The 21,630-nt window shown below is 41.1% G+C and overlaps 1 protein-coding gene across 8 annotated transcripts in view; it reads left to right on the forward strand.

The window, feature by feature from the left end:
- Positions 1 to 21,630, forward strand: part of EIF4G3 (eukaryotic translation initiation factor 4 gamma 3) — a 275,515-nt gene that overhangs the window by 229,260 nt on the left and 24,625 nt on the right. For all 8 annotated transcript variants that reach the window (XM_031962682.1, XM_031962683.1, XM_031962686.1 and 5 more), the window contains 8 exons: positions 5,744 to 5,890; positions 6,548 to 6,784; positions 7,975 to 8,079; positions 14,301 to 14,433; positions 15,048 to 15,142; positions 16,882 to 16,975; positions 18,305 to 18,422; positions 19,862 to 20,082. In XM_031962682.1, coding sequence (XP_031818542.1) covers positions 5,744 to 5,890; positions 6,548 to 6,784; positions 7,975 to 8,079; positions 14,301 to 14,433; positions 15,048 to 15,142; positions 16,882 to 16,975; positions 18,305 to 18,422; positions 19,862 to 20,082 — 1,150 coding nt within the window. The remainder of the gene's footprint in view (positions 1 to 5,743; positions 5,891 to 6,547; positions 6,785 to 7,974; positions 8,080 to 14,300; positions 14,434 to 15,047; positions 15,143 to 16,881; positions 16,976 to 18,304; positions 18,423 to 19,861; positions 20,083 to 21,630) is intronic.

The raw sequence follows: 21,630 nt of genomic DNA on the forward strand, positions 1-21,630 counted from the left end.
GAAGATGGTTTAGATATACTGAGTTTGAGGTACTGGTGAGGTCTTCAGATCCACATTATGTACATACCCTAACATACAGAAAGCTTCGGTTGGCAGTTCAAGGTGGAGGGTTGGTACTCGTTAGAGGTGAGGCTGGCTGCAGACTTTCATAGCTCATAAGCAAAGGGGGATAATGGAAGTTTAGAAATGGATAGCATTGGGGCAGCTAAGTGGCCCGAGTCAGGATGTCTGTCCACAATTTGACACAGGCCTTTGATATTGAGTCAGAAGTCAAATTGGGTTGTCTAGAAAAGTGTGTAAGCGTTGTAGTGACACACCTGCACAAGTTCTGGATAATGTACAACGCTCTCACGCTTTCCCAGTCATCAGGAGAGTGAACTAAAGGGATCTGCTTGATGCATGCTTTTTAGCGTGGTGTTTTCAGCAGGGTGGTCAGACATTTTCAAGGGAATCAAACATGACAATGAGGTGTCAGCTCCCATACTGATGGCAAATTGCTTAATTTGAAAAGGCTGCAAGCCAAGATTCAAGTGGCGAGGGTTGGTGCATGACTTTTGTACACAGATGATCATGCACTCAGTGCAGACTCTGAGACTGAGATGAAAAGGGGCTATCAGTTCTCTGCTGCTTGTGCTAATTTTGACCTGACAAGACCAATAAAACAGGTTTTGCGCTAGCCAGTGCCATGCCATTCATTTGTGGGATCGCAGTTTACACCTTGTGGAGAAATTGTGAAATTGTGGAGAAATGTACATTTCCCTAAATGTTTATTTTATGGAGAGCTCACCCAAGGCAAGTGCTCACAGCTCAAAGAAGTGGTGAAAGAACACTTTCAAGGGATCTCTGAAGAGGTTTGGAATCAGTTGTGAGACCTAGAAGGCATTAATAAGGACCATCCAGCACAGTATGTCTGTAAGAAACAAGGCAGTGTACTATAAATGCAAAGCAGAATTGCAATAGCTCAAAAAGAAGTGTGACATGTGCAAATGGGGAGCCTTTCCCAGTGTTCATGCTGACATACCGGACCTGTGGTAGCCTTTTGCACTGGTGCTGGTCTGATCTCATGATATCAGTTATGAAGGATGATGCTGATGGGAACCTCCCTGGGGACCCTATTATTTAATCTCATTCAGTAAGGAATAATGATAGAACCAGAGAATGAAAGGGCTCCAAAATGGCCCATCTGTGGTATCCAGTCTTCCTGCAGGGAGAACAGGACTTCGTAGCCAGGTATTCCCAATGACCCCAACCTGCAACAGAGGTACTCAGCAATGTGTACTATACTCAGAACATAAGCAGGTTCCTGTGTTAGAGTGTATATTGCCAGTGGTTCCAAGCATCTTTTAAGCAGAAGTGCTGCTGTTCCCACCAAGGCAGAATTGCCTCTTTCCTCTTCTGCCACCTTGTCAGAGCTTTTAAAAAGTCATGAACTGAAAAGCTGCTGGTGTCCCAGATCACAGTGACTGCTCTCAGTGGGACCCTTTTTAGAGTACACACCTATTCCATTTTGGCTATGAGAGTGTCCAGAAGAAAGCAACCAAGATGAGGAAGGAACTCCTATCCCACCAGAGGAGAGTCACTGGAAGGAGCTGAATGTTTGGCGTGGAGGAGAATAAAGAACTCTCTTGTCCAAGAGAAGTATAGAATAGCACTGTTGTCATGCTCAGCCTTCGGGGGATAGGAGCCATGAGTGGAAGGTCCAGAAAGCCTACATGGAATCCAACATTTCCTAACCTATGGAGCTGTCCAGAGCAGGATGGGGGCAGCATGGTGGAATCCATCCAGCCCAGGATGAATGACCTGTCTTGAATTAGTATATGGGGGCGGGGGGGGGGGATTATTGATGGCCTCCAGTTTCTCCTAATCTCAGAACCAACTCTTCATTGTGTGCTGCCTATGCTCATAATGGCAACAGATTCACAAAATACGCATGTTCCCCTAACTGGAGTCTGTGCATTGCTGAGGACCTAGAAGTCTGATTTTCATGAATGCTTTGGACAGATTGCTCTTCCAATTTGCATTGAAGCCTAATGGTCTCAAGCATTCTGCCAAGAATAAGAACTCATACATTTTCAGTGCTCTTTTTAAAAAAAAAAAAAAAAAAAATCTTCCCACATAAGAATTAGGCATGACCATGACTATGGACTCTTTTACAGAGAAGAAACCTGGGGTCGCAGAAGCAGAAGGGCTGGACTCCCTGTTGTTGCCCCCTCGCTCCTCAGGATCCAGGTGCACCCCATTTGTCTCCAAAATTGTGGCTATTGGGTGACCTTGGGCTTCCTCAGCTGCCTCAGGAAGTGACATCAGGCCACGACAGAGACAGATATTGACCCGGATTCCTACTTTAAGATCACTGCAGTATTAGGATTGGAAGGGACCTCTGAGCCTTATTTCAGCTTATATCTGATTATTTTCCTTCCAGAAATGGTTCATTTTCTAATCACCTACCATTGACCCTCAGATATGAACAATTTATACCAGTGATGATGTGCTTTTCATACTTTTCTTTCAAACTTTTATATTCCCTTCTCCACCTTTGGGTGTATTTTATGCTTTTGGAAGAAAGTTATCCCCTCCAAATACATAGACTAGTAACAGCAGTGGCCCTGGTCTTTGCTGCTATCTAAACAAGAATAGTGATTTGATGCTAATAACCTTAATGCCTAAGAAAATTGAGCCATGTGGGCATCGAGAGACTTGGTGCACATGAAGACAAGTGATGTCTTTCGGGGGTTACAAGGAAGCTGGCTGGTTTCTTTAGTCAGTAAAACTTATTGAAAAGCTTCTTAAAAATCCCTTTTCTCAAGAAAAAGAATTTTCCTATCAAGTTTTCCCCAGGCTAAACAAACCTGTGTGCACAATTGGTTTTGTGAGAAATGAACTATATGTCAGCTTCAACTTCTGCTTGACTCAAACTGATCTTCTCTTATTAGGAAATTAATTGTAATTCGCCTTTTATTCCTAATGTCCAGCAAATCACATTTGCTATTTGGTTATCTGACTAACCAATTCCCATGTGTCTTTTGACTAATTTTTTTCCTGATAGCTTCTAAATTAAGAGTTAATGTTCTTTTTACTGTAATAATCTTACCTCTGAAGAAGAAAGATGTTTCCTTAAATTTTAGTTCTTGAAAAGTGCCTTGTCTCTAACTCATTTTCTCCACCTGCTCAGTTGGCCACAATGGGTATAGATGATATCCTTAAAACTAGATTTTGTGGCCAAACTGTGGCAGGGTGTTTAGAAATATCTGTATTGTTATACCAGTGACCCTCCTTGAGTTTTAAATAAAATAGTGTTGGTAGTGTAGCTCCTCATGTGTGGATATGGGGCAGACAAATGTTGGTTAAGTTATATGTGTACAAGTGCAATTGGCCTGCTCTTTAACCCATTCATGTGATGACTTAACCTTTCATGTCTTCCTGCTATTTATTGTGTTGTTCAGAGCATTCATATTGCTCCTTTGCTGAAAGAATGCCCCTCTGTTTCCTGCTACTCTACTTCAGCTTGATATTGTAGCCAATTCTACTTCCTAGCTTGGAACAAAACTGTTGTTTCTGTTCCATATTATTACTCATCTTACAAAGTACTTTCACATCCCTCATCTTTCTGGAGTTTCACAGCCATCCTTTGGTGGAAGTAGAAACCGAGGCTCAGGAGGTAGTGCACTTGGCCAAGGTCACCCAACTAGTAAACATAGTTTTCTATATGACCTCTTCTAAATACAAACTCTGCTCTCATTCTTTCTGTTTTTGTTCCTAACACCAAGCCCAGCACCTGACACATAGTAGGTGCTTGATAAGTGCTCGATGGATTAGGAGGTGCACATCACTGTGTCTTTGCAGCAAATCTTTGGTCCACCTCAATTATATTCACAAAAGCAAAAAGTAACTTGAGGCAATCCAGTGCTATCCTCTCAAACCCCTGTGTCCTGGAGAGGCTGTCCTCTGAGGGCAGTGCTTTGCCTCCGGCCATTGCCATGGTCCTTCCTGGCAGCGAGGTTTTGTTTCAGTGCTGATAGCCCCTCTGTTGTTCTCCTTGAAGAACTCTCTTGCCGTGTAGGTGCTGCCAGGGGCTTGCTTCACAAGTCAAGAGTAGCAGCTTTGGACTCCCCAGAGAGCTTCCGAGCACTAGCTCGGCTGGTCCCCCTCTGCAGGTGCCTGCCTCCTCTCGGTCAGCTACACAGAGCCTGTGCAGTGGAGGGCCGGGATAAGGGCAAAGTCACGGACGCGGAGCCAGAACAGCAGCAGCAATAGGAATATGGTAGCGCCTACGAAGCGTGTTGAATGTGTGTTACTTCATTTAATCCTCACAGCAGCCTAGGCAGGGGCCAGGAGTAGGCCCTGTTTATAACCATTTTACAGATGAAGAAACATGCTGAGAGAGGTTAAGTGACTCGGCTCAAGATAACCAAACTAGTAAGATTCTGAGGTCGGATCTGAATTGTGGAATTTCTGACTTCCAGTTCAGCCCTGCAGCTCCAAGCAGTTTTATCCATTCCAGGAAGAACTGCTCATGGCAACTTAAGTCTCAATCTACCATCAGTGTTTATTAAGCTCCTACCCTTAGAGAGGAGGAGTCCCTCTAGCTGTATCTAAGGGCGCATGATTGTGCGCCCCTTTACAGCACCCAGGCAGTGTAGTAGAGGAGATGATAGGGCAGCCTTGGAACCAGCAAGAGCTGGGTCAAGGTCAGCTCATGAGACTGTGAAACTACAAGCAGGTCCCATGGGCCTGGGGTACAAGGAGCTCTCTCATCTGGGAACTCCTGTGAGCATTCCCTAAGCCAATGAAATCTTGGGTCCAGTTCCTAAGCCAGGGCCTCTCTTAATCTTTCCCACCACACATCAGCAATCACGTGCAGACATGGTAGTATGGGATGTTAAAGGCGTGATGCTATTCTGGCTTGTGTGCTTGGCCACATTGTATTAAAGTCATGGAGTTTTCTCAGTAATTATAAACGTTCCTCTATATTTGGCCACTTGATGATAGTTGTAGAAAACAAGTTTCCAGCAGTTGTACTTTAGAGTTAGGCTGAAGGCTTTGTACTCCATGGCATTCTTTGGCACTTAGAACCTCACACTGGGGCTATAAACTCTTAAGCATTTCTTACCCAAGTGATCCTCTGATGTGGACCCTTTATTCTGTCCTCCTTTATTAATGAAACCACACTTCTGCAGAACTACCTCTATCCTTCAACTAGGTAAATTTTTCTGGACTTGAAAAGGTGATCAGACAAAGTGTTGGAATTCAGAGTGCAAAAATGGCCTACAGGAGACTAGATATGTTTCATTAAACCCCAGTAACTTCTTATCCTTTAGTATCACAATAGGGTTCACTCTTGGATGAGTTTTCTTGTATATAGGAAAACTTTTCTTACCCTTTCTTTTGTAATTTCTATTTAGGGACCTTGGATTGGTCATCAGGGTGCAAAATCTAAGAACTCTGGTTGGTTCATTTTGATTTAAAATTTAAGGGCATTGGCATTCAGAACACAAAGCAACAGGGAATCACTAATGAGAAAGGAGTATCTGTTGTTTCTTGGATAAAATGCAGTGAAATTCTTACAGCTAAATTCAGAAATGCCTGCAACTGATTATAGTGATGCTTTTGGCAAGATCCTTACCTTGTGCTCATTCAAGCTCTGGGAGAAGTTTGTAACAACAGAAAGAGCTCCTTGGAAAGTGTGACTTGGTGGCTCTTAACGTAACCATTTTGCTTTGTACATTTCCCTGTTTGAATACAGCTAAAAGTGCCCATGGCTGACAAGCCTGGGAACACAGTGAACTTCCGAAAGCTGCTCTTGAACCGCTGCCAGAAAGAGTTTGAAAAAGATAAAGCAGATGATGATGTCTTTGAAAAAAAGCAGAAAGAACTGGAAGCAGCCACTGCGGTGAGTATCTGAGTGTCCCACAGATGAGAATGGGACTTGCAGGCAGTGCCACACTGGGGAGTGGACCACATCTGATGTGGCCACGACAGGTTGGCGTGTAATGAACACCTATCTTCTGTCATAAAGGAAGAGGTACTTTCTGACTTTTGACAAAGAGGAGGAGATTTAGCAGGGACATGATTGTCCTATTCAATTCTTTGAAAACCTCTCATAGAGAAAAGGGACCAGACTTATTCTGTTGACTTCCAAAGGGCAGGACAAAGGTCCAGGAAATTGTAAGGGGATAGATTTCACATCTTGGCATGAGGAAGAATTTTATATCCATTGCAAATGGCCAGAAATGGAATGGGCTCCCTAAGCTTCGTTTACTTCCTTGTTACTTTAAGAGCAGATAAACCCATCAGGTATGCTAGGAAAAAGTTCCTGATTGGAGTAAGAGAATGAATCAGAACTGTAGTCCATTCAGAGTCCATTCTAGCTTTTAAGATTTTACACATTTTACCTGAACTTGAAGAGCGAATCCTTCAAATACCTTGTTCATTTTAGGAATACGTACAGAAGGTTTTCAGTACAAAGACTCTTAGTCCCCAAGTTTAGGTTCCGATAATTCCTTAAATCTTCCCTTACCATGATCTCTGTTTTCCCATCCCACACTAGCCAGAGGAGAAGACGAGACTTCATGATGAACTAGAAGAAGCCAAGGACAAAGCCCGGCGAAGATCCATTGGCAACATCAAGTTCATTGGAGAGCTTTTTAAACTCAAAATGCTAACAGAGGCCATCATGCACGACTGTGTAGTAAAACTTCTGAAAAACCACGATGAAGAGTCCCTCGAGTGCCTCTGCCGCCTGCTCACCACGATTGGCAAAGACTTAGACTTTGAGAAAGCAAAGGTAAAGGAAGAACTGGGATATAAGAATAGAGCATGAGATTTCTTCCTCCAGGGAGCCCTTTCACAGTGCACTTGTTAATTTATGCCCATTTTTCTTTTTTTTTTTTAATTAAATTTTTTAAAATTAAAAGCATTTCTTTTCTCTCCTTTCCCATCTATGTTCAACTGTGAAGAAAAGGAAAAAAAAGAAAGAAAAACAAAATCCTTGTAACAAATATACAATCAAGCAAAACAGATGTGTATATTGTTTGCATCAAAAAAAAAAAAATCTGTCTTGTTCTCCATATTGAATCCCTCCCCTCTGTGTCCAAAGATATGGGCAGTGAGTTGTATCATGGGTTCTTGGGAGCACTGGTTATCATTGCATCGATCAGAACTCTTAAAAACTTTAAAAGTGTTGTCCATTTTTACAGTGTTTGTTTTTACTGTATCAATTATTCTCTCAGTTCTTAGCAATTTGGACCTATCACCAAAAGGTTAGTGGGCAAAGAAAATTTCCTACAAGATCTATATACCAAAGAGGTCAAAGAGAAAAAGGATCCATAGGTACAAAGGTGGCCAAGAACTGGAAAAAGTGAGGGAGTAAAATATTATGCTGTAAGAAATGGCAAAAGTGATGGTTCAGGTTTCCTTTTCATTGGACCACAGAAGTCTTTATATCATAACCATGAGTGCCTGCAAATATGCCCAGGTGTTTACAGGGATCCGTGAAGGGCAAGGTCATCTTAGGAGGCACTCAAAGAAAGTCTCAGGAGATCCATGAAACCTAAATTTATGTGGCTGTTTGAGAGCCTTCAGTTTGCCAATTCTGGAAAATGCCATCTATCCATATTGATCCTGTTGCATGTAGGAAACAGTGTAGCACAATGGGAAGAGCACTAGCTCTGGGGTTAGAGGCCCTGGGTTCAAATCTCATGGATGTGACCTGGACAAATCCCTTCACTTGTCAGGGCTTCCGTTTCCTTACTTGTCTTTGTGAGCTTTGATCCTTGGTCTACCCCCAGCCCATAGTGGGGAGGACTCCTCAGGGCTTGGGGAGGTCCCTGCAGGGAGCAGCAGTCTCCTTGGGGACAGTGTTCTTGCAGGCACACTCCCAGGATGCAGTGTTTCCTAGAGTGCGAGGAGGGATCCCTGTTACGATAGTATTCAATTCAGCCTCTCTGGAGATACTGATGATTCTATTTCTGACAGCCTCGTATGGACCAGTATTTTAATCAGATGGAGAAAATAGTGAAAGAGAGAAAAACATCATCCAGGATCCGCTTCATGCTTCAGGACGTAATCGACCTAAGGCTGGTGAGTGGGGAAGCAGACCCTTTCCTTTGACTGATTTTCACGGCATATTCTTATAGATGTGGTAGTTACTCAGAAACAACATACATATTATTTTAAAATCATATTTGATGCTTTTACATAAAAAATTCATGGGATTAAGAATTAGGGGATAAAGAAGCAAGACTATATTTGAATTTAAAGAGGGTTTCCCTGTTCCTTTTCCTATTGTCAACTTCAGTGATTTCCCCATTACCATCACTTATCTCTAGAATCTCTTCCTCCTTATCTTCCTTTCCCCACATATTCCCTGAATTTAGGGAATCTTCCAATCAAATATTTTCTTTGTTTCTAGGCCTAGAGTTGGTCTTTTCAGTTCAGTACAATAGACACATTGTCTATTAGGATATCACAAAGTTAGCAAAACCAAGTTTGGCTTCAAAGAAGAGATAAAGCTTCCCCTTACTCCTTTGAAAAAGGAGGTACCTGGATTTCAGCTTCCCAGGAATGTCATGTTTTTAGATATGTTCATAGTTTTTGATGAAGTTTCTCTTCTCTCCTCCTCCCATTTTTTAAATGAGAGCACTCTAGGAATGGGAAGAGAGGGGGAATGCCAGGAGAAATGAAAGTGATACTAAAACAAAAGAATCACTAAAAAGTCATTAAAAGAAAAAGGTTAATGTGAGTTCTCTGAGGGCAGAAATTGTTTTTGACTTTGTCTGTATCCCTAGCACTTAGCAGGGTACTAGGTCCACAGTAGGTACTTAAAAATGCTTTGTTGACTCCCTGAGACATAAGTGCCTGCATGAAAAGAAGAAGTTGAAAAAGTCTTTTGTCAGGTCACCAATACCTATCTTTTTTTTTTTTTTTTTTAAATGCTGGGAGTTTTAATAGTATTTTTCCCACAACTACATGGAAAAATCGTTTTCAACATTCATTTTATGGTAAGATTTTGAATTTTTTTCCCCTCCCTCCCTGAGACAGGAAGCAATCTGATAAGTTATTTATGCACAATCATTATAAACATTTCCACATTATTCATGTTGTGAAAGAAAAATCAGAACAAAAGGGAGAAACTACAAGAGAAAAAAAAAAAGGTGGTGATAGTAAACTTTGATCCACATTCAGTCTCCATAGTTCATTCTCTTGATGTAGATGAAATTTTCCATCATAAGTATATTGGAATTATCTTGGATCACTTATAAGTCTATCATAGTTAATCACACAATCTTGCTGTTAATGAGTATAATGTTCTCTTGATTCTGCTCATTTCACTGAGCATAAGTTCTATTTTAATCTATTACATTCATATATCATAACTTAGTCATTCTCCAGTTGATGGGCATCCACTCAATATCCAATTCCTTGCCACTACCAAAAAAAAAAAAAAAACTACAAATCTTTTTTGCACATATGGGTCCTTTTCCCTCTTTTATGATCTCTCTGGGATATAGACTCAATAGTGAGATTACTGGATCAAAGGGTATGCCCAGTGTTGTAGCTCTTTGTATGTAGTTCCAAATTGCTTTCCAGAATAGCTAGATCATTTCACAACTCCAACAAATACATCCTATCTTCATATGATATGTCCTTGACATCTGTTCTATTCTTGCCTTAGTTAGAGGTTCCTGGATCCTGAGAATTGGAAGAATCTTAAACTTCATCTTTCCAGTGGCCAGAGTCCACTTCCAAAGTCCACTTTCCATTGCTTTTAATTTATTTGCATCTATTTATCTGCTGTTCCTCCATCTTTCTTAATAATCTGTCCACCTCCCATACTAGCACTTGCATTCTTGTTCCACACCGTTGTTTAAAGACCTTCTTTCATCATCTTTGCTTACCTAAAGCAGTTCATTTTTTCCCGGAAATACACAAAAGCACTCTCTCATACCTTAGGTTAACCTAGTAAATTTAAGAATTGTAAAACCTCAGAATCCAGTCTCACCCACACTTGAAAAAATTCCCTCTTTTATATGTATATTGATTTAATTTTTCCCTCTTAAGTATTCACTTATACAGGATAAACACACCCAAATCCTTAGACCTTGTGTTATTTAGCCACCCAACTTATCACCATCCTTATTAATCAGCATGCAAAGTCTTCCTCTGACACCAAAATCAAAGAGTGAATTTAGAAAAAGAGAAGAAAGGAGATAGTTGTTGAAATTGTTAAATTGTGTTTAAAACTTCCCTGACAAAAAAAGGAAAAACTACCAACCAGCTCCATGGGGAGAATTTAGTTTCTGTCATGTTGGTTTAAATTTTTACTGCCGTAGTCCTAGCTTTTTTAAGCATTACTACTTGTGATTGCATAATTGAAATAAGAAGACATAAAGAAGTTGCAGGTTTTAACTTTTTTGTTATTAAAATAATAAAATACCAAAGTTGTCAATAAAAAGAAGTTGGACTTAACATGGGAGAATGTTGTACTCTTAAAGAGGTGAATAAAGACGTTAGGAGAATTTGTCATATACCCCAGAGCATCTAAAGAAATAGTTCGTGGGATGTTTGTTCATTTCCCATCATAGCCCATCCAGAAGATCAGTGCAACTTATATACCATTTTACATAGAAGAAAAATTTCAAGCAATTTCTTTTTAAAGAATTTAGGATCCAGATGATGAAAATATTAATGTAAGCATGGAAGACAGCAGGAAAAATTATTTTGAAGCATTTAGTTCAAGATCAATAAATAGAAATGGCTAAAACTAATGAACTATTCAGAACATGCATCATGAATGTTTTGTTTAACAAGAGAATCATAAAAAATGGATGAGGCAGGCATTGAATAACATAAAAAGGTAACTTGGTTATTTTTAACAGTTAGTAGCTTGCCTTGTGCATAGAATTCATTTTAGCATCATCTCTTTATCACTCAGTAATTGAGTAGAGCAACTATAAAAATAAATATCAAATTAGAAAGAATAAAAATGTGAATATGCATTCATTCTCACTAGATTTAAAAGGCTGAAAAAAAATGATGAATGGACAAAAATTGACTCTTCACAATGCTTCTTTAAGAAATTTAACCAGCATAGAATAATTGCTAAAACAGAAAGTGAAAAGCACTTAAAAACTGTCTGGTTGGATTAATATTTAATTTGCTTGATACTCAGTACCCCCAGAATTAAGCACAAATTCATTGGTAAGCTGTTGTGGAGGAATATCTTAAAACTTGAGGGAAAACTGGTCGCAGTTTCTTTTAAAATCAGTTGAGGAGGAAATGGCCCTCTCCATAAGGTCCAAATAAACCAGAACAGGCTAATAGTACATATTTCTGAAATTCAAAGGAAAACAATAAATAAACTCAAAATGAAACACATCTGTTAAAATTTTTAATCATGATCTATCCTCATCAGCATTGATAATGAAATTGCCACACTTGAGTTGTACCACATCAGTACTTGGTATACTCTGAAAAAGCTGCAAGGACCTGCAGATCCCCTGTCTGATAGCACCATGGGGACCACTTCATCTCCATGGGCTTCGGCTTCCTTATCTGTAAAGTGAGGGAGTCAAATTTAGATGACTTCTTAAGGTCCCTTCTAACTCTTATGATTTGAGGAAGTTGTGAAAAGCATCTGGATCTTACTAAATCATTGCTGCCATTACGTGATGCTTTAAAGCTTATAAAAATGTTTCACATTATCTAATTTGCATATAGATAAGATCAGTGCTGGAGATAATGATATTCTGGACCTACAGATGAATCCGAATCTGGAGATTGAGCTGGACTGTATGTAGGAAATCGCCCAATACATTGAAGGCCCCTTAAAGTCCACCTCTTTAACAACAGTGTATGGCTGCTCATGATTTGTGGTAAACCATGAGCTCGTAATAATCCAGTGACAACCCACAGGACACAGTCTACTATGTAACGAATGATAGGTAACTCACATGCAAGATGTAGGGTAACAGGAATATAATTAATCGCAAAGAATTTAGGCCTTGCTTATACTAAGTTTAAAAGAAGAATAGATAGATGGCTTGAGTGCCATATTGATTGCCCCAAGATATTAAAAGAACCAAAGAGAGACTTCTAATATGTTGGCTGGATTTACAAGAATCACAGAGAATGAAAAGGCCATAAAGGGTTGTGATCTACATTGGCAGAGGGCGTGCTCACAGAAAAGTCAGAGATCCATCTTGCTTTCCCTTCTGCACATTTTGTCCCAGGTCTTTCCCAGCTCACTCTTATTCATCTCATTTTGTAGAGAAGAGGCCCTTAATAGTTAGGGTTGTCCATGTCGACCCAGTGCAACAGCTGAGTCAGAACCAGGCAAAGGAGAAAGAACCCAAACATAGAAAGTAACTGTGAGATAGAGAAGATCAAACTTCATCTTCAGAGGAGAATACTAAAAAAAGAAAAAAAAAAAAACAAAACCCTCTCCTACCCTAAAGAATAAGTCAAGTGGTCATCTATCTCAAAAGAAATCATTGGAAGAACTTCTAAAAGCTTTAAAAGTCAAATGAGAGAGATTGAAGAAAAAAAATTTTTTTTAAAATCCAAGAAAAACAAGATAATGAAAAGAAAGTCAACAAATTGAAAAAGTACATTAAGAATCTTTCCCCCTGCCCCCAAGGCAATTGGGGTTAAGTGACTTGCCCAGAGTCACACAACCAGGAAGTATGAAGTGTCTGAGGCCAGATTTAAACTTAGGTCTTCCTGACTTCACGGCTGGTGCTCTATTCACTACACCAACTAGCTGCCCTTAGGATATTCAGAATTTTAAGGAAGAAAACTTGAAAATTAAAGAATTGTACAAAGGGAAGCCAGCAAAGTTACAAGGGACCAAGAAATAATAAATCAAAATATAAAGAATGAAAAATTAGAAGAGAAATATGAAGCATCTCATAAGAAAAACAATTGACCTAGAGATCAAATCAATAAGAAAAAAGCATAATGAGTGGACTACTTGAAAGCTATAATCAACAATAGAAAAAATAGAATCTTGATACAAAAATATAAGAAAAAAAAGAAATTGTTCTGAAGTATTAGAATAAGAGGGGAAAGTACATTTTTTTTTTAAAATCCACCAATTACCATCTGAAAGAGATCCTATGATGAAAACCTATAAGAACATTGTAACCAAATTCTGAAACCTCCAACTTAAAGAGAAAATATTACCAAAAAAAATTCAAATACAGCAGAACCCACAATTAGAGAATCACATAAGACCTAGCAGTGGCTACAATACAAGACTCCAGATCTTGAAACACTATTTCAAAGAGCAAAAGAACTGGGGTTGTGGCTGAAAATATCATATCCAGCAAAGTTAATCATAATCCTGAATAAAAAAAAAATTAGAAATTCAATGAATTGCCAGACTTTTCAGGATTTTATTGCAAAAAGACCTAAGCTCAATAGAAAATTTTGACATACAAGATCCAATAGAAATATAAGGTAAACATCAAAAACTAATTATAGAGGACTCAATTAAGGACAAACCATTTACTTTATCCATGGAAATGTAAACTATATGTCTAAGAATGTCATTAGTAATTGGGAGTTCAAAAGAAAGATTGGGATAGAGCTGTGTGTGATGTGCATGTGAAAAGTAATCCTCTAGGAGAGGATTCTGGAAAGATGGCTGAATAAGTCAGAAAACTCTCAGCTCTCCAGATTTTCTCCACAAACAAGACAAAGCCGCACCTTAGGAGGAAATAGAGTAGTAAAAATAAGCAAGATAACAGGACAGAGGTTTGACCTGTGTGAAATATAAAGCTAGTTCCCTGACACATATAGGAAACATATAGGAAAAGATTAAAAAGGTAATTGTACAAATAAGGTACAAGAGGAAGAACTGATAAGGAGAAATTAGGTGAGGGAGGAGGGCAATATGGCAGAGCTCTCTGAGCTTGTGTGGGTCTGATTAGCCACAATTGGACTCATAGTACCTGGACTCTAATGTAATGATGTCTTTTTGGTCCTATTTGAGAGTGGACAATCATCCTGTATGTACACACACACACACACACACATACACACACTTACTGAAGTTTTCTTAGTAGGGGGGATGGGAAAAGGGAATAAAGTAGAAAGCACACAGCAGAGAATAAAAGAAATTTCGCGCCTGCAAAGAAAAGATGGACAGCTCTGAACACATGAAATGGAAATTTATTGCTTCATATTTCAAATCCTCATGTTCTATGCACATAGCAGTGCTTTTTTCCTTTTTCTATTTTGTTTTAATAAAACAAAATCAATAAAAAGGCTTACATTCTTCCCGTTTCCTCATTTCACAGTGCAATTGGGTTTCCCGAAGGGCAGATCAAGGCCCCAAAACTATTGAACAGATTCACAAAGAGGCCAAAATTGAAGAGCAGGAAGAACAAAGAAAGGTGCAGCAGCTGATGACCAAAGAGAAGAGACGACCAGGTACTGTTGACTGGGAGAGGATGTCCCAGAATGGGAGGGAGGCTTTGAGAGAGAGAGTCGGGTCAGCTTTTTGTTTGGGACAGAAGTGGGTGCACAGGCCCTAAGAAGACTGGTTTGAATATATGAATTGAATAGATTGATATCATCTAATAATCTAGCATAGTTCTGAAGAAAATACACAGACCATACATGGTCTCTGTGAGTATTGCATTGGTAAGAACCAGAGACTTTGGAGTTCAGTGACCGACTCTGAACCTGTGCTGGTCTTTAATTTCTTTTTTAAAATAAGGCTTGAGCCACTCCTTGCAGCACCTTTCTTGAAGCTAACAGGTGCTCATTTGGGAGACATTTGGTCTTGGTGATGACCTCCATCCTGGGCTGGGGGCCCTGGTAGATAGGCTCCCTGGCACTTCTGTCTCAGTACTGAATCCTCAGAGGGTCTTCATAAGGCTGAGAGCCATCTTGTTTGTAAAGTTCTTTGTAATTCCCCATAAGGCATTTTCATTGCCCACAGTTTGTAAATCAGCCATTTAGTTGACTAACCTTTGTTCAGCCCCCCCGGAGCTTCATCACAGTGCTCTGGTGGGAGATGACTCACTGTCCCTGTTTTGTAGGTGTTCAAAGAGTGGATGACGGTGGGTGGAACACTGTGCAGGGGGCCAAGAACAGCCGTGTGCTGGACCCCTCCAAATTCCTCAAAATCACTAAGGTGAGCCCCATGCCTTTAATGATACAGAATGCCCCTTGTTTATTTGCATGACCTTGGTAGAGAGAGAACCTGCAGCCCCACCCCTGTCACTAGCCAGCTCCGCGACTCCAGATGAGGCACTAGACCTCTCTGTGGCCCAACATCGAAGTAGGAAGCATCACGATGCATTCAGAACAGACTGGACCCGAGTCCCGGCCCTCACATCACTAGCCATGTAGCTTAAAGCCTCTTTGAACCCCAGTTTTTTCATCTGTAACATGGGGATCTTATACTACTATCTGAAAAGTGTTGTGAAGAAAATGCTTTGAGAATTGCCATGATCCCCAGGGTGCCATGGATAGACGTATCCAAATAGATGACGCCATCATACATGGTGATGAGCAGGAGTCACCATCTGGCTTCGCCAGGACAGTGGAGCTCCCATTCAGAGCCCAGTCCACTTGTCTGAGGTGCCTGACTTTGGCCCCTTTGGGCAGTGGCTTTTAAGAAATCCAGACTAGGAGCAAGTCATAGCTCAGTGGAGAGAGCACAGCTTGGAGTCAGGAGGGCATGAATTCATATCTGGCCTTAGACACTTAACAAAATACCAGCGTAGGACGCTGGGCAAGTCACTTTACCCTCATTGCCTCAGCAAAGGAAAAGAAAAAGAAATCCGGGCTCTTTCCATGGCATGCTGAGACATTAGAAGACTTTATAGGGTTGAAAATATTTTCTGAACTTTAAAACTAAGTAACATATGCAAATATAGTCCTAAAAATACAGACAGGAGGGCAAAGGGGTCCAAGGACTTATGAGTCCATGTTAAAATATTTTTCCTTTAGTGAAATTTGCTATTGACTTGAGAAGAGTAGAATTAGTAGTCAGCCGTAGGTAAGGGACGCAACAAGGAGTCATGGACAGTCCTCTGGCATTGGGGTCTGGGGACCTGGGGTCTGATGCTTGGCAGCTGTATATCCATGGGCCCAGTCACCATCCTTGTTTGAACCCCAGTATACCCCTCTGAAATGCAGGGTCATGGAGGAAAAGGCCTTGTTTACTAAAGCCCCATGTGGAGGTAAAGCCCCAGGGTAGGTAAAGTATGGATATACCTGGAGGGTGGGCAGCTGCTCAGAGAGGCACCTTGCTAAGGACGGATGGAAAGAGTTGTGGGTTAGAGGCCACAGAGTTCACACTTTGCCCCTGACTCCTTGTAGGACCTTAGGAAGTCCCTTCCCCTCTGTGAGCCTTAGTTTCCTCATCTGTAAGATGATGGGCTTTGGACCCTGTAACCTGTGATGCCATGATACGAATGTGAGTGACAGTAATCACCATGGTCACGCGTTTTGTAATCTGAGACTGGATGCTCCAGTGCATTCAGAGCTCTAGCCATGAGAGGGTGAGAGAGGGCACTCTTGGGCTGTCATCTCCAGGGTGCCCACGCTTGTCCTTCCCTGCTCATTGCATGCTCACTCTCCCCTCACACAGAATGCTGCTTAACTGTCTTTACCTGGTGTTTTGGGTGACTTCTATTTTTGTTTTCTCTGTTTCTTGTCTTACAACCCTGTGGAGTAGGAGCTAACAAGTGCTCATTTGGGAGAGAACTTGGTATTGGTCTTCATTGTCGTTCATTTAATGGCCTTCATTTAAGGCTGGGGAACGGGGTATTGTAAATAGGCTCCCCTGCACCTCGATCTCGAGCATTAGCACCTTGACCACAGGTTGGATGCTGCCCATATCAACTAAGCTCCCTTATGTTCCAGCCCACAATAGATGAGAAGATTCAACTTGTGCCTAAAGCCCAGTTGGGCAGCTGGGGGAAAGGCAGCAGCGGGGGAGCAAAAGCAAGCGAGACGGGTAAGTGTAGGAACTTAGGAGGGATTCTCAATCACCTTCTCTGCAGTCAATGATTCTCAGGAGTCATAATCAGTAGCTCCTCTTGGACTGCTCTCAGTGTTGGTAGGGGAGTTTGTCAGCAAATTGTGGGAATTGTCCCACCCCCTGCCTTCCATTTCAGTACCACAGTCTTAGACACCATTTCTTCCCTTCAATCCTCACCAGTTATTACAACCCTTCCTCCCATTCTGTGGTGTTTTGTTTTGTCACCCATCTTTAACCAGCACAACCACGTCCTTCCCATCACTCTTATCGACATCTGAGGAACAAGGGTCTAGTTAGCATCATCTGACCCTTTGATGCCTTAATGGGAATAAAATTGAGACCTGCTTTGGACAGCATTGTAGAATTAATGCTTCTCAAGCCCTTGGCTTTATTTTCAGCATTTCCTAAAATCTCTCTCTATCTCTCACCATCTCTCTGTCTCTCTCTGTCTCTTTCCATCTCTTTCCTTTTTAATCCCTTTCTCTGTGTCTTTGTCTCTGTCTGTGTCTCTCTTCCCTCCCACCTTCCTTTCTTCCCTCTCCTTCCTCTTTCTGTCTCTTTTTTTCTCCCTCCCTCTGTGTGTGTGTGTGTGTGTGTGTGTGTGTGTCCTTCTCTGTCTCTTTTTCTCTCTTCCTCTGTCCCTTCCTCTTTCACACACACACACACACACACACACACACACACACACACACACACACACACATACATACTTCACCTATGCATTCTTCAGAACTTACAGCTCAAGTGCTGCTTCTCTAGAAAGCTTCCATGATCCCTCCTTCTCATTTGAAATGATATTTCCAACTGTCAGTCTGTCTCATAGTTTCTATTTTATTATAGGGAAGGGAAGGAAAATAAGCATTTCTATAGAGCATTCTACACGCCAGGCACTGCTAAGTGCTTTTTTATCTTTACAAATATTAATTTGATCATGCTTTTATTTTACATCTATATGTCACATTTTATAGTTATTAAATATTTGTGTATGTGACATAATTTTCCTTCTTTTCAGTAAGATTCTAGACCCTACAAGAATAGGAACCATTTATTAGCTCTTCTTGTGCTCACTTGGCATGTCATTTCTTTCATAGAGAACTACTTTGGGAATGATTGGTTGGGGAAGAAACCTTCTTAGAAAACCTGGGATATTTAAAGCCTTTTTTTTCCAAAGGGGAAAGCAATTGGTCTTCTCCATTTATATTTAAAATATTTATTAGTTCTTCTGATTACTGTAGAGGTGTCCCTCTCCCCCTTATCTGCATTCCCTCTAATGTCTCTTTTTTTTTAATCTTATGCCATTTCTAGACTCCTTACGATCAGGTGCCACTAGTTTGAACAGATTTTCTGCGCTGCAGCCTCCAGTATCATCCGTCTCTGCTTCATCCACCCCTCTGGAGTTTGATTCTCGCCGGGCCTTAACCAGGTAAGAGGGACTGTCCTGTCTTCTCCAGGTTCTGAGTGTTCAGTCAGGGAGAAGTCAATCTCTGCAGCAACAAAGTGTCTGCAGCCCTTGTTGGTCATGGGACCTTTTCCTGGCTACTTGCTTATCATAGCTTCTTCCCTTGATTTCTCAAGGCTCCCTACTCTGGGAAACCCTGGCAAGACCCAGACTAGGGATGGGGGGAAGAGGGGTCCAGAAAGAAAATGTTAACAAAAGATTTCATCCCCAAGACGGGGTCTGCAGAGAGAAAAGGAACCTTTCTAGGGTCCCTCACATATACCACTTTGCTTTCTTAGATTCCATGTGGTCACACTTAGGAGTTCAAGTTAATCCCCTTCTGTTTCCATGTCCAGTTTGCTTCCCTTCTCGGTTTCAAACGAGAATCTTTTAGCTTCTCTTCTCCCACCTGCTTGGCTTTTCAGGCATTCAGGCAATAATGCCTTCTCTGGCCAGCATTACCTGAAATTCAGCATACTGGCATTTTCCCTATTTACATTTGATTATTTTGAATAGTAATCTTTCTAAAATGCATTCTGGGAGGTCCTATCTTTTTAAAGAGAATATTGTGAATTTAATTCAGATTTCATAACTTAGATTTGTCACTGAGTATTAACTGTGGTGTGCTCTCTGCGTGTCTGTCTGCCATCCAGCAGGCCCTCGGGGGTTGTGAGTTCTGTCGAGACCTTGTGGCTGCTTTCCATTGGTTTTGTAACTAGTGCCCCTTGAGCAGCCAGCCTGGCTACTCATAATTTCTCACTTTTCTTGGTCTGCCCATCTAAAGCAGGCCTCTTCATTCTGTTCTAACTTGGTCCTTCTAATGTGCTATGGTTTTGGGAAACAAGATTATTAAATCAAGAATCTGTCTTGTTTAAAAAAAAAAAAAAAAAGAGTATATGGCTTCTGTCAGGGCCTCTGGGAGTCTTCTCTGAGTAAAGTAAGTAGTAGAAGGGCAGTGTTTCCTTTGCTCAAAGGAACATTTTTTTCTTAAATGACTAGCTATGTTTCTCATAGGGGAGGTCACCAGGCTTTAGTTCTCTGACTAGTCATCTAACTAGCCCACAAGTGACTGTCTTTTTTAATGCCGTTTTAATTTTTAAAAATTGGGACAAGTAAAAAAATATTTTTATTATGATAAACATCTCTTTATCCCCTAGGAAAACAAAATTGTTCTATCTTAAAGCCTGTGGTACTTAATTACCTCATGTATTGGAGGGCTATAAAGATTATTGTGCTTTGAGCTTCATTTATTTGGGAATCATTGAGGAAAAGTCTCTTGAATGTGGGTCTGAAAATTAGTACTTACTCTGTAGCCTGGTTGTGGAGGATCAGAATTATTCCGTAGCTGAAAAGCGAGTTCATTCTTGCACTTGTAAAGTTGGGCATGAGCTTCCTTTTGAAGGAGTGTCGTTTTGTGTTGGAAGTCGAGGCAGCATGGGCAGGGAGAAGAATGACAAGCCGCTGGCTTCTTCCACGCCTCGCCCCAACACCTTCCTGCGCGGCAGCAGCAGCAAAGATCTCTTAGACAATCAGTCCCAAGAAGAACAGCGACGAGAGATGCTCGAGACCGTGAAGCAGCTGACGGGGGGCATGGACATGGACAGGAGCAGTACAGAGGCGGACCGCAGCAAGCCGAGGGAGACTGGTGAGCCAGGGGGCTTGGCCTGTGTGGCGGAGACAGGGGCAGGCTCTCAGAGTCAGAGGCCATCCCAGCAGGGCTGGGGGGGAGAAGCTCTGGGGGGACCTGGAGATGCAGAGGACACACCCCAGGCAGGGCCGCGGCACCGAAGGTCTTCAGCCACGTGTCATCGGCCCACTCTGACTGTCCAACATAAGACTCCTGAGTACCCCTGCTCTTTTCCCAAATGTTTCAGTGTGTCATGAAGCTACTTCGCCACCCAATAATCTCCCTGTATGGCTGCCCTCTGCTCACCTCTGCGGTGTAAGCATGCCCTGTCCTGCACTACAAGGTGAACTAAGAGCGGATGGCAGACTGAAGTTCCTATTCCCCTTTGTCTGAAGTTATTGTCTTTCGCCTTTTTAGACATGTATAATGTATGTATGTATTTGAAGGGGCTATTCCAGGACTATTCCAGGTAATATAAATAACTGCATTTATACTTCGATGTTTTTACCTGCAATCTCTAAAATAATCACTTTAGTTGCAACACTTATCATGGGAATTCAAAGGCAAGTGGAATTTGTCTCCCTGTTGGGGACATTGCTTCAACCATAAGACAAAATTGGCCTTCCTAATAGTAGTAGCCTCCATTGCTCAGTGTGGGGTGGAGGTCTAGAAGAAAAATGCATCGCACAAGGTGTCATAATCTATACTTTTAAGATGTATGAGTTTAAATGTCATTAAGAGGTGGTTTGGAAGTACCCGCGGCTAGATTATTGAAGTTTTAAAAGTGTTTAAGGAGCTTATTAATCCATTATATGAAGCGTTCTTTGGTCCCACCATTTATTTTACTAATCTCAAGTCACATAATGATGTTATGGTTTTATGAATTATCTAATTTGAAGTAAAAGTGGTAGATTGTCATATAACTGTAAGAACTAATGAGGGAAGCTATAGGTGGGAGGTGAAGGTAAAGTAGCAACAGTTAAAGATAAAGGTACCAGTCCTTATTAGGTGCTGGAAAGGAAACAGAGAAATGCTTTTCTTTTTTCCTTTGCACTGTTAACACTTGGATGGCTTGTGCTCTGTGGACATGGCTTCATACCCCTCAGGGCTACTTAAGAGACCCCATAACTATGGCTTCTTACAAACAGTTTCTCTACCCTCAGGATTTTTTCCCATATTGGCACTTTCTCTGGAGCATAAAAGTCTTTTGATCTGTAGCCTGTATTTCTGAGACTTTAGATGATTTGGAAGAAGACTTTCAAGCGCCAAAGAATGTGGTTTACCCTTTCCTTTGGTCTTTTGAAAACTAATTTTTCCCCTCAATGTTTTGTCATCAGGGTACTTTTTATGTCTCCCTTTGCCTGTGTAATGGCCATTCTTGCAAACCTCTATATTCCTTGTTTCTTAGATTGTTAACTAGTGAAAACAAGACATTAAATAGTCAGAGCCATCATCTTACCACTTCTTTTCTTTTTTGTAGTAGCCTGAAGCTTCTTAACAAGGACTAATACTTATCCAGAATTTAAAGTGTTTATGAGCGTTAATGGTAATAAGGACAAAAGGATA

The sequence above is a fragment of the Sarcophilus harrisii genome, chromosome 3 (assembly GCF_902635505.1).
Source record: "Sarcophilus harrisii chromosome 3, mSarHar1.11, whole genome shotgun sequence".
In the NCBI taxonomy this organism is placed as follows: Eukaryota; Metazoa; Chordata; class Mammalia; order Dasyuromorphia; family Dasyuridae; genus Sarcophilus; species Sarcophilus harrisii.